The 20,044-nt window shown below is 34.5% G+C and overlaps 1 protein-coding gene across 2 annotated transcripts in view; it reads right to left on the reverse strand.

Moving 5' to 3' along the window:
- Positions 1 to 19,880, reverse strand: part of LOC130448100 (mismatch repair endonuclease PMS2) — a 33,993-nt gene extending 14,113 nt beyond the window's left edge. Inside the window, exons 1-4 of one of the 2 annotated variants that reach the window (XM_056785303.1) lie at positions 19,706 to 19,880; positions 19,335 to 19,494; positions 11,843 to 12,188; positions 9,274 to 10,527 (exon numbers count right to left, since the gene is read on the reverse strand). In XM_056785303.1, the coding sequence (XP_056641281.1) occupies positions 9,274 to 10,527; positions 11,843 to 12,188; positions 19,335 to 19,494; positions 19,706 to 19,780 (1,835 nt within the window). In that variant the 5' untranslated portion in view covers positions 19,781 to 19,880. The remainder of the gene's footprint in view (positions 1 to 9,273; positions 10,528 to 11,842; positions 12,189 to 19,334; positions 19,495 to 19,705) is intronic. The other variant, XM_056785304.1, reaches the window with a different exon arrangement.
- Between the last annotated feature and the right edge of the window lie 164 nt (positions 19,881 to 20,044).

The following is a 20,044-nucleotide window of genomic DNA, read 5'->3' on the forward strand; positions in this document are numbered from 1 at the left end:
CTGTGTTCATTTTTTTTCACCACTGAAACCTAGGGGGAAACAAGATAATGATGACGTTCAAGAATTGCTAGATTCACATAATCAAGAACTAACAATTGACGAGGTTATGAGCAAGACATTGAACAAACTAATTCGCTAGAACCAGTTTAATCGGTAAATCAAATGACAATTGCAAACTTAAGAAAATGACTCAATTCAATTGAAAAGGGGTTACAAATTTTATAAAAAAATAGATTCTAATGAAGAACGCGTTTCTATTACAAAACGGGGATTAAAAAAATTATTGGTATGCTACGAGGAAATTTTGCGTGAGAAGAAAAACTTGACTCGTCAGGCAACATTGTTAATGAATATATGAAACCTTCGACATCAAATTAACTTCGGTTTAGGTTACTTTATTCATAACAATGTGAATTGTTTCATTATTTTACACTTTATTAAACATTTTTCTTCTAAATTATTGTTTTCTTTAACTCTGGCCCCGATTAAACATACTTTATATGTACTCGTATTTATACGTAAAGTTGAACCCCGAATTCGACTTAGGATGCACCTATATTGGATCCATATTTCTTCCGATGCGATCCGATATCACCCGACGTTGGTCAAAAAACAAACATAAACATCTTAACGTAGGTGCCTATGTGGATCTGTACCACAGATCTGATAGCAACCGATACAGCGGTCGATCAATTACAATTACTTCGAAAATCGACAAGGAATTACTGATTGATCTGGTGAGGAATGTTCCTGGTCTGTGGGATCAACGGGATAAGTCTTACCACAACAGTCACATTAAAAATGAATGCTGGGAGTCGATTGGAAAGCAACTTCTCGTTAAAGGTTTTTATATAAATATCATACTTATAAACTAAATTAATGTAAAGAACTCTCTGTCTATTTATGTTTACTACAGTAAGCAGCTATCTGCATTGTGTTTTTAAGGCTATTTAATTAATTAATTAAGTTGAATTGTCCACTTAATTTTTCCTTTATACCTCCAAGAATATAATCGAAAGTTTCAATGTCCATTCGGTAGTACTCTTTGATTTTATCCATATGATTTCGCAGAGTCATGCTTGTTGTAAAAAACTCATGCACCCAAGCCTTCTTATTGCGTTTCTTCAGAAGGAAGTTGTTTTTCAACAAAATCCAGTACAAAAATTCGTCTTCAGAGTCACTGATGTTGATTACACCACGAGTTCACTATCACTACTGAGGAACTACAACTAGATCGAATCGGTCGAGATCGGGACCAATGTAGGCTTTCGCGTTGACCAACGTCGGGCTTGATAATCGGGCGATATCGGAGCGGATCGGGAGAAATACGGATCCAATGTAGGTGCACCTTTACACGGCAATCGCTCGGAGCCACCTACCGTGAAGTCCGGGGTATTATTGTACTTTTAAACCTGTTTTTGGTAAAATAAAATGTGGTAACTAAGAAATGTCTTAATATTATTTAGATTTACGGAGGAGATGATTCGGGAGTCGGACTTATCTGAAAATCCTGACCATCTACCTCTTCATAATTTTCTTAAATATTCTCAAGGTTCGGGTTCTTCATCAGTGGTATTCACATTGAAATGATGAGTATACATACTCATGGGTTCATTTCTTGAATTGATAGATGGTACGCTACTCATCGAGGCGTGATAAGTATTATTATGAGAGTTTGTGGGTTATCTATGAGGTGGAGAACGATTGAAAAATAGAGAATAATTAGATTGAAAGTTGTTTCTATGAAAATATATGTTGTTGGGAGAAGCGCTTCTGAATGAATTGAAATGTGGTTGAAATTGATTAATAGAATTTTGAGTATTATTACGCGAGTTACGTCAATGAACATTGTTTATTAAGCTTTATTGTATAACGCCGACGAGGCACTTTGTAAAACATATAAATATTGTAAACCTGTTATAAATTCAGATTCTGTTTTGTCAATGTATTGAATAAACGTTTCTCAACGTGTAATTCGTTTTTAAAAACGCCTTCTCGAAGTTCAGTAACATAATTAGCGTGAAATTAGGTCTCATATTCGATTGTGGTGCCGGGAATTGACCCTTTTGTAGGGTTTTCTTATTTTGTTGACCTTTTAAAAAGTTCATGTACAACTGTTGGTTTTTGTGGTTATCGTAAACGATACATTTTTGGAGAGCTTCATCTAAAGAAAGATATTCGCAGTGGGGTCGTTTATACCTGTTCAGAAAGATTTTAATGCAATATTTTTAAAATAAAGAGTTTTAAAATTTACAGTTTGTTCATTATCATCAATAGTTGTTGTAATAAGTCATTCAAGTTATTACAGACACTTTAGTGGTATTCGTCTTAAGTTTCGTTAGTTTTTGTACAGTCGTCGATAGTTGTGTAACTAGTATATCTGTAGATCCGTATTTAGCCATATTTACATAATAAAGCTGGTCTTATGTAGGACTAAAGTATTTTATTTGAATAATTCAAAAAATCTCTAGGTCCACCTTTAATTCAAGAGACAATGTTTGCATTTAAAATAAAGGTAATTTTATACTCTCCCGGTCACCTCGTTTTTTAGCTCTATAAAATCGATTTCGAGACAAATTTTTTTTAAATCTTCGCTTTTACGCGGATTTATGAAAAAAATATGGGAATAAAAAAATGGAAACTTATATTGGCTAGGTTAGGTTAGGGGGAGTATGCTAAAAAATCAAAACAAATGTTCACATTTAGCCTGCTTTTCAAACAAGACCCCCCCGCCCCTCACTCCACTCCCAATTCTCTTTAACAGTCAACAGTGAAAACTTCCAATTTTTCAAAGTTATATAGTGATTATAAGTGATTTTAAGAATGTTTTTGTTCATATAACTTATGTGATTAATTAATAAAAAAGGTACAAACGATTACATGTGAGAAAAGGTTAATTTTTAGAAAAATTGTTATTATTTTTAATAGTTCGTGTTTTTTGTGTAGATTATGAAAAAAAAATATAACAACTTCATATGATTATTTGAAATAAATTTATCAACAATTTTATGTGAATGAGTGCATTTTCATGAACATTTAAAACGTGAAACCAACTTAAGATTTTTTTTTATTCCCATAAGTTTTTTCGTAAATCCGCCGTAAAAACGAAAATTTAAAAAAAATCATCAAAATCGGATGATTGTTGAGATGCAATTAGATTTTGTTCAACTAAAGGTGGATTCACACCAACGGGCACAGTCAGATACAGTCAAGTCAAGATCGCTGCCTCAGGATCGCCGGTCTTGATCTGACTGTGCCCGTACCGCCAGTGAGAACACTTTCATTTAGATCCCGAGTCAGCGATCTTGACTTGATTGTCTCTGACCGTGACCTGATCTGACTGTGCCCGTTGGTGTGAATCCGCATTTAATTATCATCAGACTTAATGAACGTAGAAATAATATGATCAGTTTCTTTAGAAATTCAGGTAAAGTATCGCAAAGACTGTTACTTACTGACATTTTCTTTTTACAACTAATGTTTGCAGATACTCCAGAAAAATATTTTTTGAAAGAATATCGAGTTTGTCTTAGAAGAATTATCAGAATTTAAATTCATTTCGGCTAATAATAATGTTAATTTTCGTCGGTAATATCTTTAAAAATGCTAATATATAGAATCAAAGGAAATATAGGTACTTACGAACTTTTGTTATATAAAAGAGTAACTTAAATAGGGACAAAGGGCCAATTCCTTACAGCCCACTCTATAATTTAGTGGTTAAGGAATGAATGTGAAGATTCCCGGCAGAGTTTTTTACCGTTGGAATTAATTGTCGCGGGAGAAGGTTTATTGGTGGGAAAATTTAGTATAAAACAGGTAATTAGATTTCAGTTTACCTTCAGTCCCACCAATAAACCTTTTTCCGCAAAAATTAATTCTAGTGTGAAAAAACTCCTTGGCGGAAATATTCTTACAGGCCACTCCATAGCTTAGTAGTCAAGGAATGAATGTAAAGATTCCCGCCAAGGAGTTTTTTTCGCGGGAGAAGGTTTATTGGTGGGACAATTTAGTATAAAACAGTTCATTGGATTTTAGTTCACCTTCAGTCTCTGAAGACGATAACTTGGTTATCGAAACGCACGTCAGACAGTGTAATTGTTAGTATTGGTGTAGTGGTGGTGAAAACACAGTGTTCAGTACGTTTCAGCCACTTCTAAAATCATAGAAAATGTTCGCGATTTAATTCCATTTATTGACCAAGATGATTTTTTCAAGTATAGTTCACCTTCAGTCTCTGAAGACGATAACTTGGTTATCGAAACGCACGTCAGACAGTGTAATTGTGAGTGTTGGTGTAAACAGTGTATTCAGTATGAATATCGCCAACGGTACCTATGAAAATTATTAAAGTCTTATTATAAAAATTCTACGTTTTTCTATCTACATTTCAAATTGAACAAAATGTTTTATATCTAATCATTTTTTCGCTTATCCTATTCTCCATTTCGAAAATTCTTTACCAAGGTCTCGAAACTAAGTTTGAAATATTTTGTTGTAATATCGTAACTATTTATTTATTTTAAACTACAACGATGTCACCTTCTTCTAGTTGGCCCTTCGATAAGTAAGTAATCCCCTATATTCAAAAGCCTGGATCTTGAAGATGATGGCCTACCATATTGTCGTCGGTGTGCCATCTTTGGGATGTGATATTTTTCTAGTAGAAACTTCGAGTAATCAATTAATCCAATTATTGGTAAAACAGGAAGTAACAATAACAGTTATCTGGGACGTCGATAAATGGATTCTGCGACCTCGAAAATGCATAATTATCGGTTTTGTATTATGATTCTAAACCCAGCAGATACAAAGTATTTTGTAAAAATTTTATGTTTGTTATTACAGAGGGTGGTAGATAGAGACTCTTCTCTTCCTGTGGTGTATCCAAGACATTTCACAGATAGTTGCACCGGGAGAGTAGGATATGGAAATAGCTTTAGAAAGTAGCTCCTATGTAGGTAAAAGGATTATCTATGAATCTACAATTGTTATAAGCCAAGCCATGCATTACATAATTGGTTATAAGCGCCTACTGTCTGCTTAGAGTGTTAAGTCATTTCTCGTTAGGTATTTGACTAAGTGTTCAACTGACTTTGACCCTCAGTGATCTTCCTATCTCACTCACTCACACTCTTCTATAAAATTGGCTAGGTTCTGATGCCTCCGCAAGTAACACGTTGGTTGGGGTTGATTTCATAAATCCCAAGGTTGTTCTAATTGCCTGATGTTGTACCCTATCTAGCTTTTTCCATATCTCCTTTGAAGCCTTGCAGATTATTCCCATAACGAACTTAAGATGTGGTCTTACAATTCCCCTGTAGATATTGAGAAGAACTGAAGGGTTGGCTCCCCAATAGGTTCTGGTGAGAGCTCTCATCACGTTGATTCCTTTACCTGCTTTCAGACAGCTGTTGTTTATATGTTCTTTCCAAGTCATTTGTGCATCAAATAAAACCCCCAAATACTTATATGAGTGAGTCCATTCTATATTATTATCTAGCAGACCAATAGGTTCTGCGTAATGTCGAATTTTTCTCTTACTGAATATCATCGCCTTAGTTTTGTTGACAGAAATTTCCATGTCATGTTCGATAAGCCATTCATTAACTCGGTATAGAGCTTCTTTCATACTGTACCTTAAGTGATCGATATTAGAGTGTGAGTAATTCAGTACAATATCATCTGCATACTGGATAACTTTCATAAAACAATTAACAACCTTCCTCAAACTTACTGTGTAGACATTGAATAGCAGTGGACTTAGGGGAGAGCCCTGTGGTAACCCCTTTATAGATTGTCTAGGACCAATTAGCCGGCCAGAATGGCGATCTCATAAATATTCTCCTTGCTGTCAACACATCTGTGATTAACCGAATGATGTCGGCATTGATTTCCATGTCATTTAGGTGTTGTGCTAATTTATCCAAAAGAACATTATCATAGGCTGCAGAGATATCGAAGAATATGCATAACGTTCTTTTCCCTTCAGTAAATGCCGTAGAAATCTCTAGAACTAATTTTGTGAGGCATTCCATTACTCCTCTGCCTTTTCTGAAGACGACTTGTAGATCATTGAATGTTTTGTTGCTTTCTAAAAAGTGATCTATTCTCATGAGTACTACGTTCTCTAGCATTTTACTTACGCAGGATGTTAATGCTATTGGGCGGTAGTTATCGTGGTAATTAGGGACTTTACCCGGTTTTAGAACCGGTATTATTATCGATATTTTCCATTGTTCAGGTAAGGGCATATGTCCGTTGATAACGTTGTTGTAAATATCGAGCAAATTTTTGAGTTCACAAGTATTGAGTAAGTTATATGATCTTTCCCTGGTCCTGTATCCCTCTTTTTCTTCATTAGAAACGAACGTAATTCATCCTCACTAATTGATGGCGAAGGAGCTGAATTTCTGAATATAATAACTTTTTCGTTCCTCGGAATGATCGTCGGGGTCATCGCGTCCAACATTGTTTTTAACCATTGTTCCAACTCTGTACAGTGAGTCCCACTTTCTTTACCTCCTTTTGCATATTATCTCACAACCTTCCAAACCTCTCTAATAGGATAGTCTCTGATTAATGATTCCGTAAAGGATTTAAAACTCTCCTTGTTTCTTTTTTTCATGATTCTCCTAGCCCTGGCTACCATTTTATTATATTCTACGTAGTTTTCCTCGGAAAAGTCGTTCCTATATTTCTTCAATGCGCTACTTCTTAAGCTGCGAGCTTTTTCACAATCTCTATCCCACCATATTGGCTTTTGTAACTTTCTCATCGTGATTCTTGTTTCTGGGATAGCTATATTAGCCCCTTCTTCAATTTTCATTTCCCACTCCTCATAAGTTAAGCCTAATTCAACGTTTTCCAATGCCTTCGTGTATTTATTCCAATCTGCTTTCTTTGTTCTCCATTTTCTTATGGAATGGTTACCATATATTGGATAGATCCCATCTCTTAGATTGATTGTGGTAGCTGTGGGCATGTGATCGCTATTTCCGGCTGTTTCTAATACTCCCCATTGACTAAATGGAGCTAATTCTGGCGTCACAAGTGCTATGTCCGTGACACTTCGATTTTGACCCGGTTGTGACAACCGTGTAACTTCCCCTTTATTCAAGTATACTAGATTATGCTCTTCAATAGCGTCCATTAAGTGTATACCTTTCGTATTCGTAGTGCCTGATCCCCAACTTTGGTTTTGATAAATGGGCCGCGTATTTTGCTAAATATCTCTAGATAATTTTGTTTTGTAATGTACAAATCCGGTGGGCAATAGATTGTAACTATTGAAATTTCTTTAACCTTTACTCCTACGATCTGAAACCAGTTGGGTAAACTGGTACAAATGTTATTATGGCTAAACGGTATGTCTTTATTAATAAGGATAGATAAGCCTCCCCTTCCGTCATTTTTATCTTGCCGTATGATTGTATAATGTGGGAAAGCAATGCTTTGATCCAGTTTGAGAAATGTTTCATTCAGAAGAATTATATCTGGCTGTTTTTCATGTATTAAAACTCTTAACTTAGAATAATTCGAATATAAACTTCTAATGTTCCATTGTAGAATAATTAATTCTTTGTGGGTGTACTTTGTGCGTCAGATTCATCAGGACCGTTTGGTATTGGCATCTCACCTGTTGTCTTTGTTCCATTTCTATATCAGCCACTTCAGGCGATTCTAGAATATACGAATGCGCAATTCTCTCAATTTCTGAAAGTACTCCCCTCTTTGTTATATCCTTAATTTTTGAATGTTCTAGTTAATCTTTTCAGAAAATCTATTAGTGAAATAGGGTCTGGCTGGTACTCATCTACCTGCTGTTGTTCCTGTATCTGCGAATTATTGACTATGACTGCTGTAGGAGTTCTACATGGTGGTGGAAGTAAGCACCTTTTGTGGAGTTCCACATCATAACCTGGTGTTGGAGATTGTGGTTTCCTTTTTCTATCTACTATTTGTGTATATTTGTATATATTTTTGATGTAGAAAATTGTTCAAAGTTGTTACTTCTTTGATGCACTTCTATTACATTTTGTTGCCCCTGACACGGCGTTTTTAATACAGGAAAATCTCTACCAGTAAATATGATTGTATTTCTTTGTCTTTCAATTTTAGGAAACCTCTGGCTGGCTTCAAAGTATGAGTAATTTTCAAATTTCATGTTTTTTAATATTTTTTTGTTGCCCCTGACCCGGCGTTCTTAATACAGGAAAATCTCTACCAGTAAATATAATTATATCTCTTTGTCTTTCAATTTTAGGAAACCTCTGGCTGGCTTCAAAGTATGAGTAATTTTCAAATTTCATGTTTTTTAATATTTTTTTGTCTTTCATGTTCCTTACAGTTTCTGTCTGTGGATTTATGTTGAGCATTACAGAAGAAGCATTTCGTTTCCTTCAGTTGACATTCCTTTTCCTCGTGTTGACTACCACATATGGAGCACCTCTTCTGACTCCGGCATATTTTTTTTGTGTGCCCAAATCTTCAACAGTTCATGCATTGAATAACTGGTTCAACATATACCTGTACTCTCGATACAAAGTAATTTACGGCAATCGCTTCTGGCAATTTCTTGCCTCTAAAGGTGACTACTATAGTTTGTGTTGGTTTATATTCAATCATATTATCTTCATTTACAATTCTTCTACTTAATCCTTTAGCTGCTATTATTGGTCTTGTAGACACTCCCTCCGTAATTACTTCTTCCATTGAGGTGTTAATATCATTGTCCCTAACTATTCCTCTTACTGAAACTAGTGAAGAAGGGATAAATGCATCCCAGTCTTTTTCTGATATTATTTTATTAGTGAGAAAGTTATTGGCATAGTTTGAGGTGATGAATTCAATTCCAATTCTGTTTCCTCCTTTCCTAGTAATTTTTAATGCCTTTAATATTGCCTTGTTTCAACATTTTCCCTACTGCGACTGGATGTATATTACCTATGTTTTTATTTTTAGTTTCAACTACTACTACAATGAAAGGGGCTTTATCATATACTTCATAATTTTTTATTGAGATCTTGGTTTTGTTGGATTGTGATATGTGAATTTCAAGAGCTTTGGGATGGTGAGGCCCAGGGCACCCCGAATCCAATGACTGCGTCTTCTAGAAGATTAGAGTTGCACCAGTAAAAATTTAATTATTCGAAAATTCAGAATTTAATATAGATTTTTTAAGAAAATTCACTTTCACACATGTGCTCATTCACAGAACTTCAACAGTTACTTTCCCCGGCTGGTTATAATCGAATTTAAATACCTACTTACTTAACTAGTACCTGAGAATCTATAACGGTTGTCAATTGCAGTTGTTCATAGTTATATTTTTCATCACTAGCGTGTTGGTCTATGATGAACAAATCATCTTTCAATTTCGTAATAATGAAACCTTTATTAAATTGGCCTAATATCACCATGTCGCTAAAATCTGATTGTTTTATTTGTTTTTGTAATTCTTCTTCGGCTAATTTGTTATGTTCGCTTTTTATTTCAGTCCTGAAATTCACTTTTATACATTGACTGGGATCGTTGCTTGTTTCTTTACATCTCTTTATTTCATCTAGAGTTACATTGAATATTTTTTGTTCTTTTGAAGGTTTTATACTCAAAGGTTGGTCGAGACTTATCTCAAGATCATCTAGTTTACTACATTCTTCTACCTTATTAATATTTTTATCTTTTTGATGGAGAGTAATTTCAATATTATCATCTATCGTATTAACATTTTCATCTTTAACAAGTTTGCATGCTACATCTATGACTTCATCTATTTTTTCATCGAATAAATCTCGATTTACACAATTTTCTTCATTTAAATTTGATTTGTTTTTAGGTTTAATCACGAAATCCTTCAAATCGATTTTACTATCAACTGAACTTCCTTCTGTTTTGGATCTTTTCTTAAAACGTTCCAACTTACGATTTTCTTCTATAGAGTTATCAGTTAAACTTCTTTTTATACCTTTATCTTGTGATAAAAAAGTTGTTAGATTTAAATTTTGCATTTGATATGTAGAAGGGAATTCTTTGAAAGCTGCCAGTAGAGATGCTTTTATAGTGGCGAGTAATAGTTTTTCGTTTTCGAGAAAAACTTGTCTTTTGTCGGGCGTAATGTTTACATCGACTAGCATTGATTTCGTCATAATGTTTAAAAATACAAAAGGATATTGGTTCGAATTGAACAATTTGTATATTTCATTAACTAATTTCATTATTTTTGAAGGTTCACACGGCCTGGAATTGATATAATAAAATTGTCTATCGTTTACGCTTCTTCCAGATCCATGAATTACACTGGATATTAAAAACTCTACTGTAAATGGTAAAGGATCCTCGGTAGAAAGTTTAATATTAAATTCCTTTAAAACTTCTTCATCGGGGTGTTTTAGTACGACATCTATTAACGATGCTATTTGTCTTGTACCAAATACATTGACTATGTTATCTCGAACTGTCTCTTTACCATCTGTAGAAGTCACTGTACTTTTTGATCCTGTACCAGTCGTATTTGTACAAATGAATCTAAAATTTAAATAATGAAAATAAAGTACTTAATAGAAAATTCCTCTATATACAAACAATAATTAATATAATATACCGGGTGGGTAACTAAGAACGGTGTTATAAATGTCTTTGGATGAAATCAATCGATGACTGGTGAATACGGAGGCAATTTGAATTTCAGCCATTGAATATACGTCGTATTCTTTCATATTATCTCCTGTCGTGGATCTATTGGTGTAAACTAGATCTTTTATTTGGCCTCACAATTAAAACTAAGCAGGTTAGGTCTGGGTTCTGGGTATTTAAATAAATAAATATCCACGTCCTATACACCTATCAGGTTATGATTTATATAAAAAATGCTGTTAGGTGGCCTTGCACGGAGAAAGTGAAAACGAAAGCGCGATTGGACAGAGTCCAACGTCTTGCGTGCCTCAGTATCACAGGATCTAACTAGGGCTCTTGAGGTATTACTAGACCTTCCACCCCTGGATCTTGAGATACAATTCGAAGCCATGAGAACAGCCTACAGGCTGAACATCCACAAAGAACTGCGGGCTGGATCAATGGACCATGCAAAAATATGGGCGCTGGCCTCAGGTAAATGCCCAATCATTTCGATGGGCAGCGCCAAATGACGCCTCCGACCGTTGACAATAAGGGTTTGGTTGCACATATCACTGATCGTGAGCAGTGGAATGGTGATTCTAAGCCCGATATATTGAATAATGGAGCCACCTGGTACACAGACGGTTCTAGGAGGAATAGCTTGGTCGGTGCAGGTTTCTGGGGGGGGGGGGACATCCCAAAATTAGCGAATATTTTTCGCTTGGCGAACACGCTACTGTCTTGACGCCATAGGAACACAGTAATTTCAATCTGCACAGACAGCAGAGCTGCCATATAAGCCTTAACTGTTGAGAAGGTGTGCTCTAGGCAAGTGTTGGAGTGTAAGAGAGTCCTTCAAAATCTGGTGAGTGATCACCAAACAACTGCTCCAGCTAAATAGACGCGAAATCAGACGAGTGATCGGACTTTTAACCTGCCATCTAAGACGTCACCTTCAGGCCAAGAGCATCACGGATGATCCGGAGTGCCGCTGGGGCATGGAGGAGGACGAAACTGCAAACCACGTTATCTGTGAGTGCCCTGCAATCACTTGGGCGCAGTTTAAATACCTGGGCAAACCACACAACCTGCCTAACGACATCAAAGGGTTCAAGCCAAAGCGCCTGATCGGCTTCTTAAACGACATCGGTATTTGGTCACGTCATTGGTGCTCAACACTTCAACGGCCGTCCACACCTATGAACTATATGAATTATAAACTTACTTGATTCCCTTAGATACAAGGCAATATCCATATAATAATTGGCATAACTTGTTAAATTCTCTCTTTAAATTTTTCAAAAATTCTTTCCGTCTCACTGGTAAAGTTGAAAACAAGTTAGTTAATGCAACTGTGGTACCTATTTCTCTTGCTACCGGACTTTCGCTTACTATTTTACCGTTTCGGTCATATTTGATTTTAGTCGCAAATTCGGCTGAACTGTGTCTTGTTGTTATCACCAAATCAGATAATGCACATAAAGAACTTAAAGCTTCTCCTCTAAAGCCAAGTGTTCCCAGGTGTTGCAAATCTTCAAATTGTCTTATTTTAGAAGTGTAATGTTTTAATGCTGAAAATATAAATTTTAGTTAATGTTAGCTTTCAAGGGGCTCAAATTGTAGATAGTTTAGAACTTCTTGAAACGATGCGAAATTTTTAACAAAAAATTCATAATCAGCTAAATAAATATAGGATAAAACATTTATTTAACAAAAAATCTATCATTGTTTAATACTTTCGAATTTCTGGATAAAAAATACAAAGGGATGCCGTTGAATATGTTTACTGATATTTTAACTAAAATTTAGAGAGGAAAGTCAATTTTTTAAAGAGAAACTGTCACATTTTTGTATTTTTTTAATAACAAATAACGACGTTTTTTTGAAATATTTTTGAATCACTGGATAAAAAAATACGAAGAGATGTCGACTATATTTATTTATGCAACAAGTGATTGAAGTAATACTTTTTTTCACGAGTAGTACGGTTTGAGTGCGGCAATTCCTACTTTATTCACGAGTTTCATACAAAATTTTTTTCTACGTCCGTAGACTTAAAAAAATTCGACAAAACTTTTATCAATTTTTATTTTCTAATAGTAATATTAAAAGTGCAACTGTGAGCATTATTAATTTGAAGTGAAGAAGTTATATTACTATTGGTACTTGAATTGGTAAAATTTAACGAGTTCGAAGAAATAACATCGTCTATAGCTGTATTAGTACTTATTGGATTGTTGGTATGAACATTTACATTTACAACATTTACAATGTTGCTTGAAGTCGAACTAGTTGTTTATGTTAAAATTTTCACTGCGGAATCTATTTTGTTTTTTATTGAGTCGTCTACGTAACCCTCCGCAATTGTGTTAGATTTCCACCTAGCGTGCTTCTTTAGTTGAATTATATCACCACCGGAATCCACTAATAGAAACGTCGATAAGCGGCGAAATGTATGCTCAGTGTAGTTTTTTGGATTACGTAAATTCAAATATGTTGCGATAAGCGAGGGAAATTTTGAAAAGTTATTGATATCTACAACTTGGTTCTTGCATTTTCCATTTATATACTGCAAAAAGAAATTATCTGTTTTGACATTTGTGGGTCGTTGGTTTTTATATTTTTTATAAATGTTTACCAAGTTTAATCTACTGTCAGATATTTCACCAATAACAGTAAATCGACGTTGAACATGAGTTTTTGTATCAGGTACTGTGATAATTAAAACATTTCCGGTATTATTAATATCGTTACACTTCATTTTATATAATTCCTTCCTCCGCAGAGCTCCTGCAATTCCGGATATTGAAGCAACCTGATGTTACAAATAATATCTAAGCTTGATTTACAATTTTTTGCTGTCATACCTTATGCATGAGATAATGATCGCCTGGAGCTTGCAACAGAAACTTTTTGGGTCTATAGCCAACTGATTTATTTTTCAAATACGCAATGAGTTTCGAGTATTTACTGATGTCTACGTCGTCATTTACCATTAGGGGGCCTTACAATTTTGAATAAGTCGACTAAAGTGTTAAAGACTTCCACATTTTGGATTTAGTTTCAAAGTAAGCTAGTATAACACTCTTTTGAAGCTGTTTATGCCTGGTTTAGTACGCCACTCCATAAAAGATTTATATTCCTTTCAATACTGTATTTCTGGTGTGCTGTTTAAACTCTCCATCACTAATAATAATAATATTACACTCCTTTTAATGAGACACAAAACGGATTTTCTTGAACGGATATCAAGAAATAAAAGTGTGACAGTTTACCAGAGAGACGAATTGACGTGAGAAAGAAATCGTTCCCAGCCCACAATAAACCGCTATAGTACTTTTTTTAACGCAAATACGTAAAAAAATGAACCGCTACGGTATTTTTTGTCACGCTTTTTGACCGATTCAGAAATTACTTTCTTTATAAATGCAAATGAATAAAAAAAAACGTGAATATTATAACGGACGTAAAAAAATATTTTGGGTGGTTGCTTTGGGTGGTGAAAAAATTCTAAACTGAGAACAAAACTTCAACTGTTGCAGTACTTTTAATGTACATGAATAATGATTAAAATTAATTTATTCTCTATGCTAAATGAAGTTAATGAAAGACTGAAAACAAATCGCAATTTTAATCAATTAATTAATTTTCCTTCACACTGTTCCAGGCCTAGGGCGGACAAAAAATAAAAAATATTTTATCTAGCGAAGTTGAAAAATTAATGAACACTTTTGGGGTGGTGTTTTAGCACGTTCTAAAAAATATTATATTTAATGATGATTGAATAAATTGCCAATTTTATATCTTAAATTAGAAACCAGACCCTTTCTCAAATATTTAAAATGTTACGAAGTAAGACAATTCTTACAAATTCTGTTACACTGCACGTCAGTGAAAACGGACCACCCCAAAAATTTGCCAAATGATCCCAATTTTTACATGTAGTTTATTTTTATTGTGATAAATGTATGATTTATTTATTCACTAATGCTTTTAACATGTTATATGATGTTTATACGGGTTAAAATTAGAAAGTAAGCAACAATTCGAGAATTTATAAATTTATTTAGAAACAACACTTTCAGTTGACACTACAATAATTATATAAACCACACACAACAGGTGACAGGGTTTTAAACCTAAACTTTAGTTTTCAAAAAGGCCTATTACAACTGATACGCAATACATTCTGAATGTTTGCTTGAGGAAAATTGGTCCATTCCACGTTTTTTGAGCTGGTCCCAAATATGCTCAATAGCATTGAGATCGAGGCTTTGAGAGGGCCAGTTCATTTTTGCAATATCAACCTCTTCCAGGTACTCCGTTACTATTTTTGCCGGGTGCTGTCGAACATTAACTTGCATTAGCAGAAAACTATTACCAACAAATCCAGCATAATCTTCTAGGATCTCTGCAACATATCGTCTGGCTATTAGTGCGCCTCTGTCAATCAAAACGAGGTCCATGTGTGCCTCAAAAGAAATACTGGCTCAAAACATTACTGAGCCACAGTACCACTGAGTACAGGCAGCATACCGTTCTTCAGCTCTTCTGTACACCTTATGTCTGCCATCGTTGCTATACAGGCACATTCTACATTCATCCGTGAACAATACATTTTTCCAGTCGTTCTCTGTCCAATTCATGTGTTCACGAACAAAATCAAGCCTGCGTCTTCTGTGAGCTGCAGTAAGCAAGGGTCCTTTAGCTGGACTGGAAGCTGTCAACCACTTTCTTTCAATCTTCGTTTAACATCTGATTACTATTCCGTGAGCTTGTTCAAACCTGCTTTGGAGCATTCTAGAGGTTTGTGTTTGGTCTCGCAATGCAGCAACCGTTAGACAGCGACCCATCCGAGCGGTTTTTTTTCGTTTTCCACCTGTACCGGGCCGTCGCTGGTGAGAGTCGGTCACCAGAAACCGCTTTATACTGTTGAACGACTAACAATCAAACGTCTCGTTAACTTGTTCCAATACTCAGCAATGTTTCAATCTCAACAGCTCTCCACTATTTTTTATTCATTTTTAGTAGCTAAACTCAAATATATGGAGGTTACTTTTGTACAAAGGTACGTCTAAAACTTGAAATCACTTTAAATATTACAACGCAAACGTTTTAAATCACAATAAATGTACATGAAGTAATCGAAATTATCATTCACGCGATTGGTGTTTGACCAATAACTAACAATTGTATCATTTCCTTGGTTCCGAGAAGTTGTTTCTCCTCTGTAAAGGGCCGGTCTGCCTGCTCCGTATACATACTCATTTCAATTAGTAAAAATTGATGATTTTGCAAATATTTGATATTATGACATACAGAATAGAAACCAGAGAGAAAACCAACAAAACGAAAAGCATGCTTCGGGTAGTCGAAATGAAAACGCTCAGGACTATACTGGGATAAACAAGAATAGATCGAATCGGGAACAAAGACATCAGAGAACAATGTAGGGGCAAGATATTGTAAGATGGGGGAGACAAAGAAAAAGATACTGGTACGCCCCCCACGTGAGAAGAATGGAAGAGAGTTGACTGCCACTCATCGTATTTGAAGGGAAACCAATAGGGAAAAGAGAGCCCGGACGGCAACCTAAGAGATGGATGGACACCTGGCAGTCCATCTCCCAGGAACTGATACAGAAAAACCTGAAAAACTAACAGATCATAAGATCTTAAAAATGAAGAAGAAGAAGCAAATATTTGGAGTGGCAAATCTTGATGATATTGCAGTAGATTAGAGCTCACAAATATAAGCAAAGGCTTGTTGAAAATTCACCAGGAGTGCATAAATCCAAATTTCCTTGCCTCTAGTTCTTAAAACTACAGTTATTGTTTGTTACAGAAGCTTTCAAATGCTGCAGTGAAATCAAGAACTATTTATATATGTTCAGAAGAATCCAGAAGTGGATGACAATATTGTAGAAAATGAAGAATTACCCAGCTCATAGCAACTTGCAGAATTGATGAACTCATTCATTATTTTAGATAACACTTATTGTATTTTTATTAAATACAATTATGTTAAAAACGAGGGGTCAAGATTTGGAATGAATCAATTCCATTCGAGAATTCCCTAAGTAGTGGTTACAGTACCGCATCCGTCCTAGCCGCAGAAATGAAGATGAAACGAAAGCAGTAGCAAAGAAGAAGGAAGGAAGAGAACCCACAGGCTAATAAAGACTGAAGACATGATCTAATTTGAAAAAGATGGGATAGTCAAGAAACAATCAGCTAACATTTTCCTGGGAGGAGGAAGACTGAACCAAACATATTTTCTGATGTGCCTATCTACTCCTGAAACAATCATCAAAGATAATTGAAATGAAGGAGACATGGGCCTCCGTAAACACCTTTGCGCTGATTGTATTTGAAGACAAGGAAGTCAACAGGCGTTGTAGTATCCAGAAGTACAACTTTCTTCTAGAATTTAGCTTCATAATAGAAAAATATGATATTTTTGTAATCTTATTCATTAATTTTAGGTGCACGTTAATTTCTTTGTATGAATCCTGAACCCTAATCTATGATTTTCCTCTTCTGTAAAATTTAATAAATACAGAAAAAGATAATGATCTAGGTTACGTTGATTGTCGTTTACGAAACTAAAGGAAATAATGTGGTCTAACCATATGATTTCTACCCTACTATATCATATATACCTAACCTAACCAAGTTCTTCATAAGCTGCAATAAATAAAAAGGTATCCAATTGTTAAACACCCCCTATAAAGTTCTAACCTTTATATCAAACGATAGTTTGAAAGAAATATTTGAAACTAAAATTGGGGAATATCAGTGGGAGTTTAGAAAAGGGGTTTTCTATACAGTGTTTTAGAAGAAAAGCAATTAAAATTAAGGCGGAAAACGCAAAAAAAATTTATATTTTCAAAAAATAATAAATAATCCCAAAAAAGATCATGCGAAAATCATAAAATTCATTTCATCAATTGGAACATATATGTAAATAAAAGGATATAAAAAAAATTTCCAAAAAAATAAAAATTTTTTTTCACTCTCTCCGCCTCCCCCAACCTTATCTAACCTAACCTGGCCATTTTTTATGTAAAATAGTCTTCCATCCCATCCACACACTTTTATTATTCATACTTCGCAATTTCCTTCGTGGTGTTATAATGAATAAGTACCCAGAAAAGACAGAAGTACATCTGACAAAATCTTTGTATTGTCAGATAGTGACATCGACCTCCACATCCATCCACTTTAAACAAGCCTTTGATAACAACAACATGAAGACCAGGGAGTGCCTAGAAAGCTGAGATACTTAATAGTTAACCATTCAAGATCAACTATCAGCAGCACTGTTTAAAATTACTCTTCACTCTGTTATTAACCATCGCACTGATAGCAGGAAACAAAACTAGATTGGTAGAGTTGTTTAAAGACATAAAAGAAAAACAGAGGTCGGACTCATAATCTAAGAAAGTAAAATGCAGATAAAACTGCCAACAAAGTAGAAAAACAACAGAAAACATAATCTTCAAGGGAATGACAACCTTCAAGCACATTGGATACTACTAAGCAAATGTGAGTTTGCTGAAGAACAAACTTCTAAACCTCACCGTCAAAACGCAGATCTACAAAACTCTTATCTACCCAGTTATTTCATACTGTGGTGAATATGGACACCAACAGAGTATGATAAAGGTTGAGAAGATTCAAAAGAAAAGACATCAGGAAAATATATGGAGACATGAGAGTGGGAGATCAAGGAATCTGATATAACTAGAGATAAGTGACATCCTATAAAAACAAGACAGTATTTCATCAAAGCTCGAATGCCAAAACATGTTTTGAATGTTAAAATGAATACAAAAATAAGATTGTTGAATATTGTTGCAGATGATCTCAGATCAATGCAAACTACAAGATTGTGCTTAAAGTCAAAGGTAAAATGCTTTAGAAGCTCATTGTTGAGGAAGCCAAGGCCCACACAGGGCTGTAATGTCTTGTGGAAAGGTAATGGTAAGTTCTTCATAATAGTTATACATGTCAGGTTTCTTAGCATTAATCTTATACTTCTGAAGATATTCAGGATTGTTTTGATGATTTGACGTGTTCACTAGTTGAAAAATAATAGTAAAATCAGAATTGGCGCAAATACAGACTGTAGATGCATATTTGGATTGTTGTTTACATTGACCCCAATCGGCCCTACTTCATGACTAAATATACATTCTAACAAAAACATACCAAAGAAAGTTGTTGATTAAAGTTCAAATTGTTTTTCCAATTACCACTAAACAATCACTCACCTTGTAATAAAAGAAACAGACAAAGTTAAATGACATTGGAGAGAATAAACAAGAAAAAACTTGCTGACATAATAGAAAGTAATTAACAGGTTTATAGTGTGGAAAAGAGAGAAAATTTTTCAAGCACATAGTTGAAAACAGCTATTTATTCATTTTTATATGTCATACTGCTTCTTTGTCAGTACCTTGTCTGCTCAATTATGAGGCAAAAATCAATGAAAATAATAATAATAATAATTATCACTCTGAGCGAGGAGAAGAAGAAAGAGAAAAAAACAAAAAGGGATAGACTTGAACAAAACGTTTTGTGAAGAATAAAATTTTCATATCAGGGAATTTTTGTAAGCAACATATAAATGATTTAAACTATAAGAGACAGATAAAAACACTAGCCTAATTACTAAAAACATTTAAAAGCCTTTAATAAAAATCGGTTTATTACTTAAATTTTCGAAGTTATCACTTTTAACACCACTTCCGTTGTCATGTACTTCAAGTAGTTCGGACCCATATTCTTTAAGAAATATTTCTATGATTGTCGCTCCTGCGTCTATTGAATTTTCAACCAATTCTTTCATTGCAATTGCCAAACTTAATACCACCTGTAAAAATTTAAAATTTATCAATACATAAACAATAAAATTTTTTCTCCAAAAGCATTTGCATGCACTCCATAAAACCATTAAATTTTATCCAATGTGAATGTGCTTTTAATGAAAATTTAAATTGTTTTTTATCAAACATACCCTATTTGTTCATATTAGTGCATGCAAACAAAGAAATAATGGACAATATAGTTACAAAAAAAATCACCTGGCCAGAACATATTCTATGTACAGTACTTCTATCAATAGGTTTTATCACTTGGTCACTCATATCACTAGACATTTTAGTTTATATTTCAAATTACCAGTTTAAAAATTTCGAAAAGAAAATTAGTGTGGTTAAGAATGAACCGCCAATTCTTCTTCTTCACCTATTGTTTTGTGGCCTCCACCTTGATAACTCTTGCCTAGATCCGCTTTTCTCTTTGTATTTACTGTGTACACAAACCATAGAGTTAATTTCAAAGATAGTGGAATGGTATTATTGAAAGAGCATCGGTTTTATTATTCTTCCATATGTAAAAATTCATTATAACAGATGGTTCGA

Source organism: Diorhabda sublineata, chromosome 8, assembly GCF_026230105.1.
Source record: "Diorhabda sublineata isolate icDioSubl1.1 chromosome 8, icDioSubl1.1, whole genome shotgun sequence".
NCBI lineage: Eukaryota > Metazoa > Arthropoda > Insecta > Coleoptera > Chrysomelidae > Diorhabda > Diorhabda sublineata.